This window comes from Oncorhynchus mykiss, chromosome 12, assembly GCF_057628025.1.
Source record: "Oncorhynchus mykiss isolate SJ-2025 chromosome 12, ASM5762802v1, whole genome shotgun sequence".
NCBI lineage: Eukaryota > Metazoa > Chordata > Actinopteri > Salmoniformes > Salmonidae > Oncorhynchus > Oncorhynchus mykiss.
In genome coordinates this window covers 64,052,911-64,070,388 of record NC_143033.1, presented here as the reverse complement: position 1 = coordinate 64,070,388, position 17,478 = coordinate 64,052,911, and the positions used below count along the sequence as shown (strand labels likewise).

Here is a 17,478-nt window from a genome sequence, read left to right as displayed (position 1 = left end):
CTGACACCATTAGTGTCATTGTAAGGGGTGACAGTCCCCCACAAAGCCGAAGGTGTATCATCGGAAGCAGAGTATACTCTGCGCATCAATGTTTTTCTTGCTGAGACGACCGCAGTGCTTGCGGAAGTGTCCGAATGGCAAGAGAAGTTAATCTCAACTACCGTACTGCACGACTGCAAGGAGGAGGGAAGTTAATTGCTAATTCACAGAGACAGCTGGCTCGAAATCATGAAAAGAATGGTGAATTAGGTTGGCTGATGGAATGTGTCGTAATATCTCCTTGGATCGGATTCTGCACCAAGAGGTTTCTAAACGTTTCTAAACCAAGGGGTGCTTTCGACATATACCCCTCGTGAATGACTGCATTGCAGCTAGAGTTATGGGAGGACAGTGTGGTCAGCGGAGAAGGCACTGTGGCCTTTGACCATACCTGGTTGGTTTTCCAATCCATCAATGGGAGTAACCGATCCATCAAGTCTGCTCCATGTAGCAGGGGTACAGATTCGAGGCTGGTAACATACACAGGGTGAACGAGCGATACATCCTGGAAGTGAAGTTTCAGCATGACTCTCAATGTGAGAGGGGGAAGTAGTCTGAGGGGCCCCTCGAAGTGTAGAGTCACATCGTTCCACTTTTAACCAACATTTAGTTGGATTCAAAGCCCTTTTGAGATCATTGAACATTGTTTGAGAGATGGACGATATTGTTGCGCCCGAATCAATTAACGCATGACAAGTTAAGCAATCTTACAGGACTGTTTCCAGGTATGGGCGTTTAGATTTGTGTTTAGTGGACATATTCCCCACAAAGCGGAGTGGTCGTTCACAACGACGTGATGTGCCATTTCTGTTCAAGGTGGAAGCAGATCGACTCTTCAGATTTTGAGTGGGCTTGGCTTTAACGAAGAGTTTGACCTTTAACTTTGCAACCTTTGTATCAGAGTCTATAGACAAAGCCCGTGGGCTTGTTTCTTGATCAAGCGGGCCCTGGATAGGGTCTCGAGTGAGAGCGGGAGAAATTTGAATTTTAACGTCCTTGCTATCGGTGTCAATTCCTGCGGACCTAGTGTCCGGTAATTCCCCGTCTAGTCCTCTTTAACCCTTTTCTCAAAATGTTCTGGCTTTAGTCCTTCACATAGTGGAACTTCTGGAGAACATTGGTCTACGTTTTGATCGTCCTTCAACCCTTTGTTACCCGTGTGCTCTGACACCTTGTGTGGGTTGGGGGCAGGAACGTAGCGAACAGGTCGATTGTAGCGGTAGTCGTTTTGATGACTACGCACTTTACAGTTATTTCGACTGCGGAGGTTATTGGAATCGTGGTTTTGTGGTAGAAAACGTTGTTGTGCGTCATCTCTCAACGCTCCAATACCAGATAATGCACCCTCTAACTGGAGTGAGTGCTCCTGGTCAAACTTCACTTCTCCCTAAGGCCAAAGCCACATGGGATTCCGCTGGAGGCGGGACTTCCGCCAGTACTGGGGTTTACTAAATGTGCTTTGCAAAAGCAGATTTTACTGATTGATCTATTTGAATGATAAATAAAACCTGTATAGGCTATTTGGGAATCAAACCTTAAATTAACCTGAACCTTGTTGATCTAGGTTAATGTGAAAAGTTTAAATTGTCACATTGTAGAAAACCAATCAATTTGGATATTATTTAAAAGATCCACTTGAAAGATAAATCTGGCCATTTCACTTGTTAGTTAAATTGAATGAGACATCGATATCCAGTTGGCTGGATATCTTAACGTGATCCACGTTTGGGTGTCACCTAATTATTTTTCAAGTGATGTACTGGCGATTCTTCACCACCAGTGATTGCAGAAAGCTGAAATCAAACGGAAGTACAAAAGGGCGGGACTTCTGCCGTGCAAGGCGGAGGAATTTCAACGGGACACAGGAAAAATAAAATACTGTTTCCCTTTGTTAGCTTAGCATCTTGGGCAAGTTTATCCTACTTTGTAAAATAAATCTCACTTCCAAGCACAAAATACCATGGAAAGGGGGGTTTACTAGTGACGTCTCACATTAACCCATTCGGCATACTTTGCTAGCATTATGTTGACTGGAGCGACACGGTACATAAATACAGATACGCTTGAGGCCTAACCACACTGTCTTAGCGCGGTAGGCGGACGGCTCAGTCACCGAAGAGATCTATCTTATTTCTAACCTTACTGGCTCTGCCCTTGCTCTAGAAATTAGACAGAAATCGTACCGTTTGGCCTAACGGACTAAATCTGGAATGTATAACTCATTGCCCTAACTATCGGCAGACGGAGAGAGAGAGGAGAGGAGAGAGAGGGCACGAGCTATACCCAAAAAGGGCCACGTCATGACAATAATATATTTTTTAAGTGATCATTGCTTATTTATTCACGTTTACAGTGTCAATTTCAATTGACGTTATCCACCTGAGAAACACTGGTAATCCGGAAACAGAATTGAAGCAGAAACAGAAGCAATTGACCACTGAGAGTTCTCAAGCTGTGAGCTTTTCACACTTTGATGTCACAATCAGAGCCAATCATTAAGCGTAAAAATGCTCACAATAATAATCAATTGTGAGTTATTTTACACTGTGAGCTTTTTTACAAGACACCGGGCACTAAGCCAGCTACCTAATGAATGAATCACTCAGCCAAAATACTGACAGAGATGTGTGTGCATGTGTGTATGCAAATGTGTTGATATGTGCATGCGCATACATGTGTGTGAGTGTGTGTTACCCACATGGCTGTGTCTCCTGCCGGCCCCTGCGAACTCCAACTCGCCGAAGGCGTCGGTGGGGTACTCTGAGGAGTGCTGAGAGCTGTCCCACTGGCTGACGATGGCCGCCCCGAAGAAGTCTCCTGTAGCGATGGAGCAGTGTGTCTCCCGCACACCACCACACTGACACAACACCCCATTGCTGACAGGGAGAAAGAGATACACATGAATACACACAGACACACACACACACACACACACACACACACACACACAACCAGCCATAACAGTCAACAGATAACACATAGACACACAAACACTGACATCATTTGCTTTGCATGGACTAGATACAATTTGCATTGGGTAACTGTATTGTGTCAGACAGATGGACCACTCAGTGACCCAGAGAGAGGCTGTACCTTAATGAGTCCTCTACGAACGTGGTGCAAACTCTCTTTTTGATGATCTTGGGGATCCAGCTCTGTGAGGGAAAGAGATTGTCACTATTAGATACTCTTGCTGAACTCTCTAACGTTATATAACAGGCTACAGCCTACAGATGTTGAAGTGTAAGTGAAATAGGGTGATTGGTAGCAATTAGTAAATAGCCAAGTCAACATACACGTTGTGACTCTCAGAAAAAAGGGTATTATTTTTTGTCAATGATCTATAATGATCTATAACAAAATACTCTGTAATGTTAAAGTGTAAGAAAAATAAAACAAATATATCTTAGATAAGTATTCAACCCCCTGAGCTTTCCACACCTGGATTGTGCAACATTTGTTCAAGCTCTGTGAAATTGGTTGTTGCCATAGATTTTCAAGCAAATTTAAGTTAAAACTGTAACTCGGCCACTCAGGAACATTCACCATCTTCTTGGTAAGCAGCTCCAGTGTAGATTTGGCCTGGTATTTTAGGTTATTGTCCTGCTAAATTCAACTCGCACATCTGAGCTATCTTTTTTGCAGGTGCGTGGTAACAGTTGAATAAAATTAGAAAAAAGAAGGAACCCGCACACTGCTCTTGATAGTATCACTGCTCTTTAATAAGCTTTACATATCGGCCTTCGTCAGAGCTCTGAGGCCGATACGTAAAGCTTATTAAAGAGCAGTGATACTATCAAGAGCAGTGTGCGGGTTCCTTCTTTTTTCTCATTTCCCCTTTTTTCTCAGGTTATTGTACTGCTGCAAGGTGAATTCATCTCCCTGTGTCAGGTGGAAAGCAGACTGAACCAGGTTTTCCTCTAGGATTTTGCCTGTGCTTAGCTCCATTCCATTTATTTCTTATCCTGAAAAACTCCCCTCTCCTTAACGATTACAAGCATACCCATAAAACATGATGCAGCCACCACTATGCTCGAAAATATGGAGAGGGTGTAAGGGTTTTCATCCTCATTCTAACGAAGAGGAGTAGTATGAAGGATCGGAGGACCAAAACGCAGCGTGGTAAGTGTTCATGTTTTTTAATAAATAACGAACACTGAACAAAACAATAAACGTGAAGTAAATCAAACCGAAACAGTCCCGTCTGGCACAGACACTAACACGGAAAATAAACACCCACAACTCAAAAGTGAAACCCAGGCTACCTAAGTATGATTCTCAATCAGGTACAACAATTGACAGCTGCCTCTGATTGAGAACCATTCTAGGCCGAACTCAAAAACCAACATAGACTGCCCACCCAACTCACGCCCTGACCATACTAAAATAAAGATATAATAACAGAACTAAGGTCAGAACGTGACAGAGTGGTACTCAGTAATGTGTTGTATTGGATTTCCCCCAAACATAACACTTTGTATTCAGGACAAAAAGTGTATTACTTTGCCACATTTTTTGCTGTATTACTTTAGTGCCTGGTTGCAAACAGGATGTTTTGTAATATTTGTATTATGTACAGGCTTCCTTCTTTTCACTCTGTCAATTAGGTTAGTATTGTGGAGTAACTACAATATTGTTGATCCTTCCTCGGTTTTCTCCTATCACAGCTATTACAGTTACAGTGACCGTATTACCACCACACCGGCGGTCACAAGTCATGAAGGCAGTCAAATTCCATGTGACCGTTTAGTCACCGTAAATAATTAGGCTTCTCCAAGCTCTGATTCTGCTGATGGTCATTAGTGTCCTACCAAACTTGAAAATCAAACACTTCATGAGAGCCCATGAGCTCATGTTGCACAACATTTCTATAGGCTATGCAACTGCATGAGAAAAAAGTGTGATGGCCTCTATTAAAAAGAGGAGAATCCCATCAGCTCTTTATACACTATACATATTACATTTTTACTAAACTGTCTTAATATTAAGCACATTGCTTCTCTTTACTATTAAGCACATTGCTTATCTTTACAACAGGAGTATAGCCTACTTGGCTGGCACGAAATTAACCATGGGAAAAGTGTCCTCCATTCGCCATTACAGTCCATTCGGAAATTATTCAGACCCCTTGCCTTTTTCCACAATTGTTTTTTCCCCCTCATTAATCTACACATAATACACCATTACGACAAAGCAACAACAAAAAAAATACATTTTGGAAAATGTATTAAAAATAAAAAACTGATATCACATTTACATAAGTATTCAGACCATTTACTCAGTACCTTTGGCAGCAATTACAGCCTCGAGTCTTCTTGGGTATCACGCTACAAGCTTGGCACACCTGTATTTGGGGAGCTTCTCCCATTCCTCTCAGCAGATCCTCTCAACTCTGTCAGGTTGGATGGGGAGCGTTGCTGCAAAGGTATTTTCAGGTCTCTCCAGAGATGTTCGATCGGGTTCGAGTCCGGGATCTGGCTGGACCACGCAATGACATTCAGAGACTTGTCCTGAAGCCACTCATGCGTTGCCTTGGCTGTGTGCTTAGGGGTCGTTGTCCTGTTGGAAGGTGAACCTTCACCCCAGTCTGAGGTCCTGAGTGCTCTGGAGCAGGTTTTTAACAAGGATCTTTCTGTACTTAGCACCGTTCATCTTTACCTCGATCCTGACTAGTTTCCCAGTCCCTGCCGCTGAAAAACATCCCCACCGCATGATGCTGCAGGTTTCTTCCAGACGTGACGCTAGGCATTGTCGTGGAAAATTATATAATTAGTCATGCTATCCCGTGTTTAACTGCTTAAAGAATAGTCTCATGTTATATACTAGTGCTTTTTCTAAACGTGTCTTTGTGTGACTTAGTCAGAAGACTGGGCATATAGCTCAGATCCGTTCAGGTGCAACAGCAGCATGTGAGACATCCCATGAGTTTACTGTAGGAAGTCAGCTGTATAAAACCTTGCAGAAAGGAGTACATTATAGTGTGAACTGTGACAAAGTGCAGTTATACGTTTGAGCCCTCGTGCTATCAACCTCGGCTATCTTAATCTGCACAGACAAACCAATTGCCTTTTACACTATGCTGTGTCCCTGTTTCCCCACATCTGCTAAACTGCCTTGTAGACAAGAGGTTGTACTTTTTCTATAAAAGCTGAGACACAACTATGTTCGTTGGGCCTTAACTATGCACTGTTGCAGTGCATGGTTAACTGCTCCATTTTTGATAATCTACAGTCTCTCTCTTCTTTAGAATTTCCCCCAAAATTTCAGGCCAAAGAGTTTAATCTTGGCTTCATCAGACCAGAGAATCTTGTTTCTCATGGTCTGAGAGTTATTTTGGCAAACTCCAAGCGTGCCTTTTACTGAGGAATGTCTTCCGTCTGGCCATTCTACCATAAAGGCCTGATTGGTGGAGTGCTGCAGAGATGGTTGTCCTTCTGGAAGGTTCTCCCTGGAAGGTTCTCTCTCTGTTAGAGTGACCATCGGGTTCTTGGTCACCTCCCTGACCAAGGCCCTTCTCCCCTGGTTTCTCAGTTTGGCTGGGCGGCCAGCTCTAGGTAGACTCTTGGTGGTTACAAACTTCTTCCATTTAAGAATGAATGGGGCCCCCAGATAGCATGTGATAGAAAAATGTGTAGAATTGCAGGAAATTATCTGTAAAACTGCAAAAAAAATTCTCAGCCTCATGACAAAATGTGAACAAAAGCATGAGATGGCCCACTGGACACACACTGGTTGAATCAACATTGTTTCAACATTGAACCAACTTGGAATAGACGTTGAATTGAAGTCTGTGCCCAATGGAGTCCTATAAAACAGCAAAAGTGTAGAATTGCAGGAAATTTGCATTTTCTCTTCCACAACAGATGTAGGATTTAAATCTCCTTTTAGATTACATTTTAAGACAGCAAAATATGTGAGGACCCCCAAAATCAAATAACTACCACAGTCAAGGACCTCCAATATGTAGACAACTGTGCAATTATCGCTCACTCCCAAAGCACACCCCCAAACTGCCCTCAAAAGCATCTCCGAAGCATACAAGAGCCTGGGACTGAGCCTGAACTTACAGAAAACAAAAAGGTGCTCCACCAACCTGCCCAAGGACAACCACCAAATCTGATAGTAACTCACGTTGGAAAGGGAACCACTTGACAACGTGGAACACTTTGCTTACCTTGGCAGTCACCTCTCACAACGAGTCACCATTGAGGAAGAAATACAGATCAGGAAATGCTGTGCCAGCACAGCCTTTGGAGAACGGACAAATCACGTGTCCAAAAACCACAACCTCAGAACCAACACGAAACTCATAGTGTACAAAGGCTGTCATAATCCCAACCCTCTCTATGGCCGTGAGACGTGGGTGACATACAAAAAGCACATTCAAAAACTGGAGCGTCGACAGCAACAGTTCTTGAGGAAAATACTGAACATCAGGAGGGAGGATCGACGGACCTGCGTCCTGACCCAGGCCAACATCCCAAGCATAGAATCCCAAATCAACTCCGATGGACAGGACACTGCCCAAACAACTGCTGTACTGGCAACTGGCAGGGGTGAACACAAGGGGGCAAAATAAAAAAGATACAGACATCCTTAAAACCAACCTCAAAAAATGCAATACTAACACAACAAACTGGGAACTCTACACAAAACAGAGCAACACGGTAACAATTTACACACCAAGCTACAATAGACTATGAGGACATCCTCACAACTCTGGCCAATGAAAAACTACACTTCCCTCCCCTCCAACCTCACATGCAGCGTCTGTAGATGGGTCTGTGGCTCCAGGATTGGCCTGCTCAGCCACAGCAGGACCCACAACAAGCAAGCCACTTAAAAACAACCTGTGAAAAAAAATTATCCTACACCTCGAGGGATTGCTGATGACTGAATAAAAGACATTTGATAACAAACAACAGCCACACATTAATCATTATGTCACCAGAATAAGATCCTCAATATTTATTGGAATGGCGCATCAAACTCATCACCGTGCATTTTTGCCAAGTTCATAACTTATTTCATCTGCAGCCTAATAAACTGCATGCTTTCCCAAGTCATAGTGGGAGGACCACACAACATATCATCACGTGACTCCAAGTTAACTTCAATATGATAGTTACTAAATTAATATTGGTGCATAAAAGGCTTTTTCTACAGCCATTTCATGCATAATACATTTGACCGATACAAAAAGATCCCACCATGTCAAACAAACAAATTGTCTGTTGACATTTACGAAAATGTCCCTACATTTCCTGTTTCCATCAACCCGGTCGTGACTTTTTGTAATGCGTCAGGTACAGTAATTCACCCGGATGAAATGGTTGAATGGAAACCTGGTTAGTGTCTCTTTATTTGCTCTCTTGAAGATGTCCAGCCTTCAATTGCTTGTCTCTCCTTTGTTTATTTTTCTTGGATCAATGACTTTCATGCATAGTACCATATATACCAGCATGTGGGCTATCATGTCTTATTTTCACAAGTTTAGTTTGTGAGAGGCTGCATACATACAACATGTATGGGCCAACTGTTACTCATAACCTACATTTATGGTCTGTAACTGAATGAATTAATGGACATTTTATTTTTGATTCACAGACAATGATTCATAGACAATGATTCACAGAGATAATTATTCCAATTTTCTGTGCATAAAGAGTGAAAAATATATCAATACATAATTGTAAATAAGGTTATCTGAGCAATAATTATAACCCTAGGGCAGTAAAAAAATAAAAATAATGTAATCCGGATAAATGAATACAGAAAAATGAAATGGAAGGCGTTTAAACCCAATCTAGCACAAAGGGAAGATTTAAGTGTGAGACAGGCCTACAATCTATATAAATACCTGCCATTTGCTTTATAGGAGCTAATTATTTTTATAATTTAATTATAGGTTGCACTTTTTATTTTATTACAGGCTTTATCTAAAAATTCCGCGAACGGAAATTGACAGAAAAACTTTTCAGTTTCTACTCATCACTCACCACACAATGCCAGAGTATATCTGGTGGGCTTTCAGGAATAAGAACAAGGGTATATCGTGGTAGAAAGGGCAATAGATGATACAATCTATTTCATTCTCTATTTCTTTGAGATCACAAAAGTTACATAGTCTTTCCTCTTCCATTTCACAATTACACCGACCTGTTTCAATATGCAGGAGCAATATCCCTGATCTCACCTGTTTCAATACGCAGGAACAATACCCCTGATCTTACCTGTGCAAATAGCAATCTCTTGCTTTTAGGTGGTTGTACATAATATCGCTCACACAGAAACGCAACCTTAATGAAACAATTTGGGTTTATAATTAATCCACCCATTTCTTTCCGTATTGCTTCATTAGTTGTTTTTTTAAACAGCATCTGTGTCTCTCTTAATTTGGTTTTCATACAACTGTCCACAGTCCAACTGTTGGAAAAGGTCAGACATTTTGGTTGCCCATGCTCCCCCTATGTAGATCCCAGCTGGCTATTCTGGCAATTGGCATATCCAACAGTCTATTCCAAAGTCTCACCATACACACCTTCCATCTCACCTCACAGGGTTCCCAGCCCATGTCGCCAGTTATTGCAAGTATAGGTGCAAACTTGTGGATACTTACACTGAACAAAAATGTGCAACATGCAACACTTTCAAAGATTTTACTGAAATACAGTTCATATAAGGAAATCAGTCAATTGAAATGAATTCATTAGGCCCTAATCTATGGATTTCACATGACTGGGAATACAGATATGCATCTGTATTCTCAGTAGGGGCATGGATCAGGAAACCAATCAGTATCTGCTTTGATCACCATTTGCTTCATGCAACGCAACACTTCTCCTTCACATCAGGGTGCTGATTGTGGCCTGTGGAATGTTGTCCCACTCCTCTTCAGTGGCTGTGCGAAGTTGATGGATATTGGCGGAAACTGGAACACGCTGTTGTACACGTCGATCCAGAGCATCCCAAACATGTACAATGGGTGACATGTCTGGTGAGTGTGCAAGCCATGGAAGAACTGGGACATGTTCAGCTTCCAGGAATTGTGTACAAATCTTTGTGACATGGGGCCTGCATTATCATCCTGAAACATGAGGTGATGGTTTCGGATGAATGGCACGACAATGGGCCTCAGGATCTCAATGCATTCAAATTGCCATTGATAAAATACAATTGTGTTTGTTGTCCGTAGCTTATGCCTGTCCATACCATAACCCCACCATGGGGCACTTTGTTCACAATGTTGACATAAGCAAACCGCTCGCCCACACTGCCATCTGCCCAGTACAGTTGAAACCGGTATTCATTAATGAATAGCACACTTCTCCAGCATACCAGTGGCCCTCGAAGGTGGGAATTTGCCTGTCAGTTACCACGCCAAACTGCAGTCAAGTCAAGACCCTGGTGAGGACAACGAGCACGCAGAGGAGCTTCATTGAGTCAGTTTCTGACAGTTTGTGCAGAAATTCTTCAGTTGTGCAAACCCTCATCAGCTGTCTGAGTGGCTGGTCTCAGATGATCCTGCAGGTGAAGAAGCCAGATGTGGAGGTTCTGGGCTGGTGTGGTTACACATGGTCTGCGGTTGTGACGCCGGTTGGACGTACTGCCAAATTGGCTTATGGTAGAGAAATTAACATTCAATTATCTGGCAACAGCTCTGGTGGACATTCCTGCAGTCAGCATTCCAATTGCATGCTCAAAACTTGAGACATTGGTGACATTGTGCTGTTTGACAAAAATGCACATTTTAGAGTGGCCATTTATTGTCCCCAACACATGTTGTGTTTGTGCACAACATGTGAGAGAAATAAGCTTTTTGTGCATATGGAAAATGACGGTGAACTTTTATTTAAGCTCATGAAACATGGGACCAACACTTTACATGTTGCATTTATATTTTTGTTCAGTGTAAATGATAACAAACTGCTCTGTTATTGACATTTGAAATACCTCTTAGCACACCAAACTCCTGCTGAATAGTCATTGTCAATAAGTAATTGTCACAAGGGTTGAAAATGAAGGTATTCTTGTATCCAAATCACCACATGAATTCTGTGCCATTTATGATCAATTTACAGTTGTGCAGATATATAAAAAATATTTGCCAAACACAATGGCCTTACGCTATAGCCCTGAGTCGGTAGATTTTTGGCAATGAATGTAAAGCTCCTGGCATAGACGAATGTAGGTTATATCAAGATTAGGTTACAACAGGTTTGGTGGAACTGTAAGATCAAGATTAAGTTACAAAAAGTTTAGTGGTGCTTGTAAGCACTTCTAGACTACTGAATTTCAGTCATTTGTTAAAGCGATTGAGGGAATTATATTTAAATGACAACCACAAGTCTGAACTCGCATTGAGGTGATGTGGTCACAGACTATTTACTGCAATTTACCTCTGGTTGGAGAGTTAAGGCACACTACCCTACCAAGCAAAAGAGCAGTAACTGATCATAGAGTGAAACTGAGAAAAAGGACCTCAACGTTTAAAAAAAAATTGTAGGCATATCATTGGAGATGTGGTCATCTGTTGTCTTACTATGAGATTATTTTTTATTCAAACTGACATTGATGTGACCTTTGACCCTAGACTGCAGTTACTGCCTTCTTGCTTGGTACACCGACTGGAATACGTTTCCATGACCTTTTTTTTGTTGTTTACACAAACTTGTTTTCATATATTTATTTGCATGTGGCTGTCAGTGTCATATAGTTTGATACTTGTATCAGCAAAGAACAATAAATAATACCAAGGTAAACAGTAGACACTGCAGCCCAACGCTCAGTGAAACCAAGGTAAACAGTAGACACTGCAGCCCAACGCTCAGTGAAACCAAAATAAAAGGCAGTTACTGCCATTTTTATTGGGTTCACTGTAACTTTTTGCAGTTACTGCCATTTTTATTGGGTTCACTGTAACTTTTTGCAGTTACTGCCTTTTTTATTGGGTTCACTGTAACTTTTTGCAGTTACTGCCTTTTTTATTGGGTTCACTGTAACTTTTTGCAGTTACTGCCTTTTTTATTGGGTTCACTGTAACTTTTTGCAGTTACTGCCTTTTTTATTGGGTTCACTGTAACTTTTTGCAGTTACTGCCTTTTTTATTGGGTTCACTGTAACTTTTTGCATTTACTGCAAACATGACTCCCATTTTCTCCATAACACAACACAATGGAGGCAGGATATGTGTCCACATTATAAAGCATGTATTTAATGTATAGAATGTATAGATTTAATGTATAGAAATGTAAATAACCAATGTTTGACAAAATGTGCATCTAATGCTGTTTTGCTTGCTAGGGCAGTCAGTATAGGATAGGCTATCACTCTCCCAGCTAGTCTATTATGTTTTGCATGTCTGTTTTAACAATTGACGGGCGTCAATTTTTTACAAATATCTGCATAATCCCACTTGGGTCAAACTCCCGGAGTAGGCTAGGCTACTGCAATTTGACCCATAAATTACATCAGAGTAAAATGTATATTTTGGAATAAACGTTTTATTTATTATATTATAAATCTGTTAACGCTATACTTGTTGCATTCAGCGAAACATGTTTAACAAGTAAACAGAATCACATGGTGCATAATATATTGTAGCGTAATTTACGTAAGGGTTTGCCATGCGTATACCCAAAGGTTATTTAATCTTCGAAATTGCACAGTTTATAATAGTAGACCAAACCTGATCTTTCTCTGATTTTTCTGTTCCCGTTCTCCTTCCGCCTCCTTCATGCCTTTTATCCGTATCCTTCATGGTGCACTCTATACCCCTCCCTCTCGCCTCTTCTCTGGCAAGGGAATAAAACAATTTTCGAATAGGTCCGAAACCGCAAAACAAATAGTTTGAAGTTGACCGCTGGAAGTGCACCGCAAGCGGACACTGGTTCTGTATGGGGTGGACACAGCGATGTAAAACTATTCGGAATGGTCAACTCGAGCTGCGCAGCGCTCCGCCCACAACCTGTCACACCGAGCAACCTCAAGATGTTTACAGAGCTCTGTGTAGTATAGTATAGCCGAGCCCACGACAGGTATGTTGCAGGCACGGTGTAGAAATGGGAGGCTTCCAAAGGGATGTTTGGGAAGGGAGGGCAGGAAAGAATGTCCGGGGCATCTCGAGTGCATTCAATTACATTGCAGTATCTGTGTTTCCCCATCTTTGGACCACCAATCGCGAACGAATGAAACCTCTGCCCTAGGATGTTTAACTTTGTTTGTGGTGTTATTGTTCAATCGTGGCGCAAATTCTCATTCAAACTCAAACGCTTATCATCAAAGAGAGTGAGATCCGCTCTGACTCTTGAAAGTCAAAACAGAAAAACGGAAGGGTGGTGCCGAAAAAGTTAGAAAAAAACAAAGAAGAGCTCTTGAGGCCGTCACTGCTAAATGTGGGAAATTAAGACTTTTTTACTGGTCCGAGTGTTGTGTCTGGGAGAAATGTACAGATCATTTGCTCTGGTGTAGTCGAGGTAGGAAAAAAACAGAAAGACAGTCACGCACACTGACACAGTTAGGCCTAATATTTTTTCCTGTATATTGTATGAAATTTCATACCTACAATAGTAGGCTAATTATGGAAGGTGGATTCGGAGCAACATTTGGACACTAGTCTACTTGCAATATAGCCTAACGAGTCGTTCGATTGGCTTTTATAGCACATGAGTAAGGCAATGGCCATCTTCTACACATGTATAGAGTGCTTTTAAACGTAAATGCAATACAATAAAGATCCATTCGTGGACTGTCTGTGTATTTTAATTGTTTAATCAGTTTATTCGCTTCTGAATTTGTCTCTTCAGCCCAGCAAGTGAGTTTATGAGCTGGAGAAGCAAGTGACTCTGGTGTCGGATTACATTACATAGTTAAAGCACTGAAAGCTGGAATGTCCCACCTATCTCCCGTTTATTTCATTTGTTGAAAGGCCTGTCACAACTTGGCAGAAATGTACACATAGACGAAGCACACAACGCTGGAAATCTATCCGCATCCACATAAACTAGTCCCGACATCGCTCTTTGACAAACACAGAAGGTTGTATATTAGATTAAATACATTAAATAGAAGAAAGGAGAGGAAGAGAGAAAGATACAGCCAAAACATTAAGGAACTGGAAGTCTGGCAGCCCAAACATTAAGAAACTCGTTTTTATCGGTAAATGGTTTATTACGGACCCTTAACGTGTTACTCAAAGTGTTAAAGTAGTTGGGAATGAATAAACACATATTAGACAAATGAGAAAAATCACTGAATAAATGCCTTATAGATGACCATTGGCGCATATAATACCTTATAACAGCCTAACTAGATATTTCAAATTGGTGTATTTCAAATGTTCTCCCCGGCCCACTTTGGAGTATTTAAATATTAGGTACATGTAATTCAAGAGAAGAAATCAGGAGAACACTTTATTTTAAAGGTCCGAAATAAACCATTTATAAGGCATCTATAAATGTGTGGTCACCATTTATAAATCATTGCACCCACATCAATTAACCATTTACTAATCATTAGTAAAGTCTTTTTACAGCTATTTATATTGTATAAATACTAAATAAATGTTTTGAGTGACCAGTGTAATTTCTCACAAAAAGATGGGCATGGCATTGGTAGACTTTCCTGATCTACCTGGTAAAAGAACAAGCACACAACGTAGGATGTTTAAGGAAATATACAGTGCATTCGGAATGTATTGTTACTTTACAGCCTTATTCTAAAATTGATTAAATCGTTTTTTCCCCTCATTCATCTACACACAATACCCTATAATGACAAAGCAAATATACAGTGCCTTGCGAAAGTATTCGGCCCCCTTGAACTTTGCGACCTTTTGCCACATTTCAGGCTTCAAAAATAAAGATATAAAACTGTATTTTTTTGTGAAGAATCAACAACAAGTGGGACACAATAATGAAGTGGAACGACATTTATTGGATATTTCAAACTTTTTTAACAATTCAAAAACTGAAAAATTGGGCGTGCAAAATTATTCAGCCCCTTTACTTTCAGTGCAGCAAACTCTCTCCAGAAGTTCAGTGAGGATCTCTGAATGATCCAATGTTGACCTAAATGACGAATGATGACAAATACAATCCACCTGGACAACAATCAGTCGTATATTGCACAAATCTGGCCTTTATGGAAGAGTGGCAAGAAGAAAGCCATTTCTTAAAGATATCCATAAAAAGTGTAGTTTAAAGTTTGCCACAAGCCACCTGGGAGACACACCAAACATGTGGAAGAAGGTGCTCTGGTCAGATGAAACCAAAATGTAACTTTTTGGCAACAATGCAAAACGTTATGTTTGGCGTAAAAGCAACACAGCTCATCACCATGAACACACCATCCCCACTGTCAAACATGGTGGTGGCAGCATCATGGTTTGGGCCTGCTTTTCTTCAGCAGGGACAGGGAAGATGGTTAAAATTGATGGGAAGATGGATGGAGCCAAATACAGGACCATTCTGGAAGAAGACTTCTGGAAGACTCCTGATGGAGTCTGCAAAAGACCTGAGACTGGGACGGAGATTTGTCTTCCAACAAGACAATGATCCAAAACATAAAGCAAAATCTACAATGGAATGGTTCAAAAATAAACATATCCAGGTGTTAGAATGGCCAAGTCAAAGTCCAGACCTGAATCCAATCGAGAATCTGTGGAAAGAACTGAAAACTGCTGTTCACAAATGCTCTCCATCCAACCTCACTGAGCTTGAGGTGTTTTGCAAGGAGGAATGGGAAAAAATTTCAGTCTCTCCATGTGCAAAACTGATAGAGACATACCCCAAGCGACTTACAGCTGTAATCGCAGCAAAAGGTGGAGCTACAAAGTATTAACTTAAGGGGGCTGAATAATTTTGCACGCCCAATTTTTCAGTTTTTGATTTGTTCAAAAAGTTTGAAATATCCAATAAATGTCGTTCCACTTCATGATTGTGTCCCACTTGTTGTTGATTCTTCACAAAAAAATACAGTTTTATATCTTTATGTTTGAAGCCTGAAATGTGGCAAAAGGTCGCAAAGTTCAAGGGGGCCGAATACTTTCGCAAGGCACTGTATGTGCTTAGAAATGTTTGCAAATGTATAACAAAAACAGAAAATATCACATTTACGTAAGTATTCCCTTCACTCTGTACTTTGTTGAAGCACCTTACAGCCTCAAGTCTTCTTGGGTATGACGCAACAAGCTTTGCACACCTTTATTTGGGGAGTTCCTCCCATTCTTCTCTGCAGATTCTCTCAAGCTCTCTCAGGTTGGATGGGGAGCGTCGCTGCACAGCTATTTTCAGGTCTCTCCAGAGATGTTAGATCGGGTTTAAATCTGGGCTCTGGCTGGGCCACTCGAGGACATTCAGAGACTTGTCCCAAAGCCACTCCTGCTTTGTCTTAGCTGTGTGCTTAGGGTTGTTGTCCTGTTGGAAGATGAACCTTCACCCCAGTCTGAGGTCCTGAGCGCTCTGGAGCAGCTTTTCATCAAGGATCTCTCTGTACTTTGCTCCGTTCATCTTTCCCTCGATCCTCACTAGTCTCCCAGTCCCTGCCGCTGAAAAACATCCCCACAGCATGATGCTGCCACCACCATGCTTCACCGTAGGGATGGTGCCAGGTTTCCTCCAGACGTGACACTTGGCATTCAGGCCAAAGAGTTCAGTCTTGGTTTCATCAGACCAGAGAATCTTGTTTCTCATAGTCTGAGAGTCCTTTAGGTGCCTTTTGGCAAACTCCAAGCAGGCTGTCGTACCTTTTACTGAGGAGTGGCTTCCGCCTGGCCACTCTACCATAAAGGCCTGATTGGTGGAGTGCTATAGAGATGGTTGTCCTTCTGGAAGGTTTTCCTATCGCTACAAAATAACTCTGGAGCTCTGTCAGAGTGACCATCTGGTTCTTGGTCCCTGAACAAGGCCCTTTCCTCCAATTGCTCAGTTTGTCAGGATGGCTCCAAACTTCTTCCATTTAAGAATGACGGAGGCCACTGTGTTCTTGGGGACCTTCAATGCTGCAGACATTTTTTTGGCACCCTTCCTCAGATTTGTGCCTCAACACAATCATGTTTTGGAGCTCTGAGGACAATTATTTCGACCTCATGGCATTGTTTCTGCTCTGACATGCACTGTCAACAGTGGGACCTTATATAGACAGGTGTGTGCCTTTCAAAATCATGTCCAAACAATTGAATTTACCACAGGTGGACTCCAATCAAGTTGTAGAAACATCTCAAGGATGATCAATGGAAACAGGATCCACCTGAGCTCAATTTCGAGTCTCATAGCAAAGGGTCTGAATACTTATGTAAATAAGGTATTCATTTTTTATTGTTAATACATTTGCAAAAAAAAGGGGGTATTGCGTGGAGATTGATGAGGAAAACAATTATTTTAATACATTTTAGAACAAGGCAGTAACGTAACAAAATGTGGAAAAAGTAAAGGGGTATGG

General features: G+C 41.5%; 1 protein-coding gene across 1 annotated transcript in view; it reads right to left on the bottom strand.

The window, feature by feature from the left end:
* Positions 1 to 13,089, bottom strand: part of LOC110539079 (transient receptor potential cation channel subfamily M member 4) — a 78,921-nt gene extending 65,832 nt beyond the window's left edge. The window contains exons 1-3 of the mRNA XM_036937948.2: positions 12,728 to 13,089; positions 3,133 to 3,194; positions 2,738 to 2,915 (exon numbers count right to left, since the gene is read on the bottom strand). Of these exons, the coding sequence (XP_036793843.2) occupies positions 2,738 to 2,915; positions 3,133 to 3,194; positions 12,728 to 12,799 (312 nt within the window). The 5' untranslated portion in view covers positions 12,800 to 13,089. The remainder of the gene's footprint in view (positions 1 to 2,737; positions 2,916 to 3,132; positions 3,195 to 12,727) is intronic.
* Between the last annotated feature and the right edge of the window lie 4,389 nt (positions 13,090 to 17,478).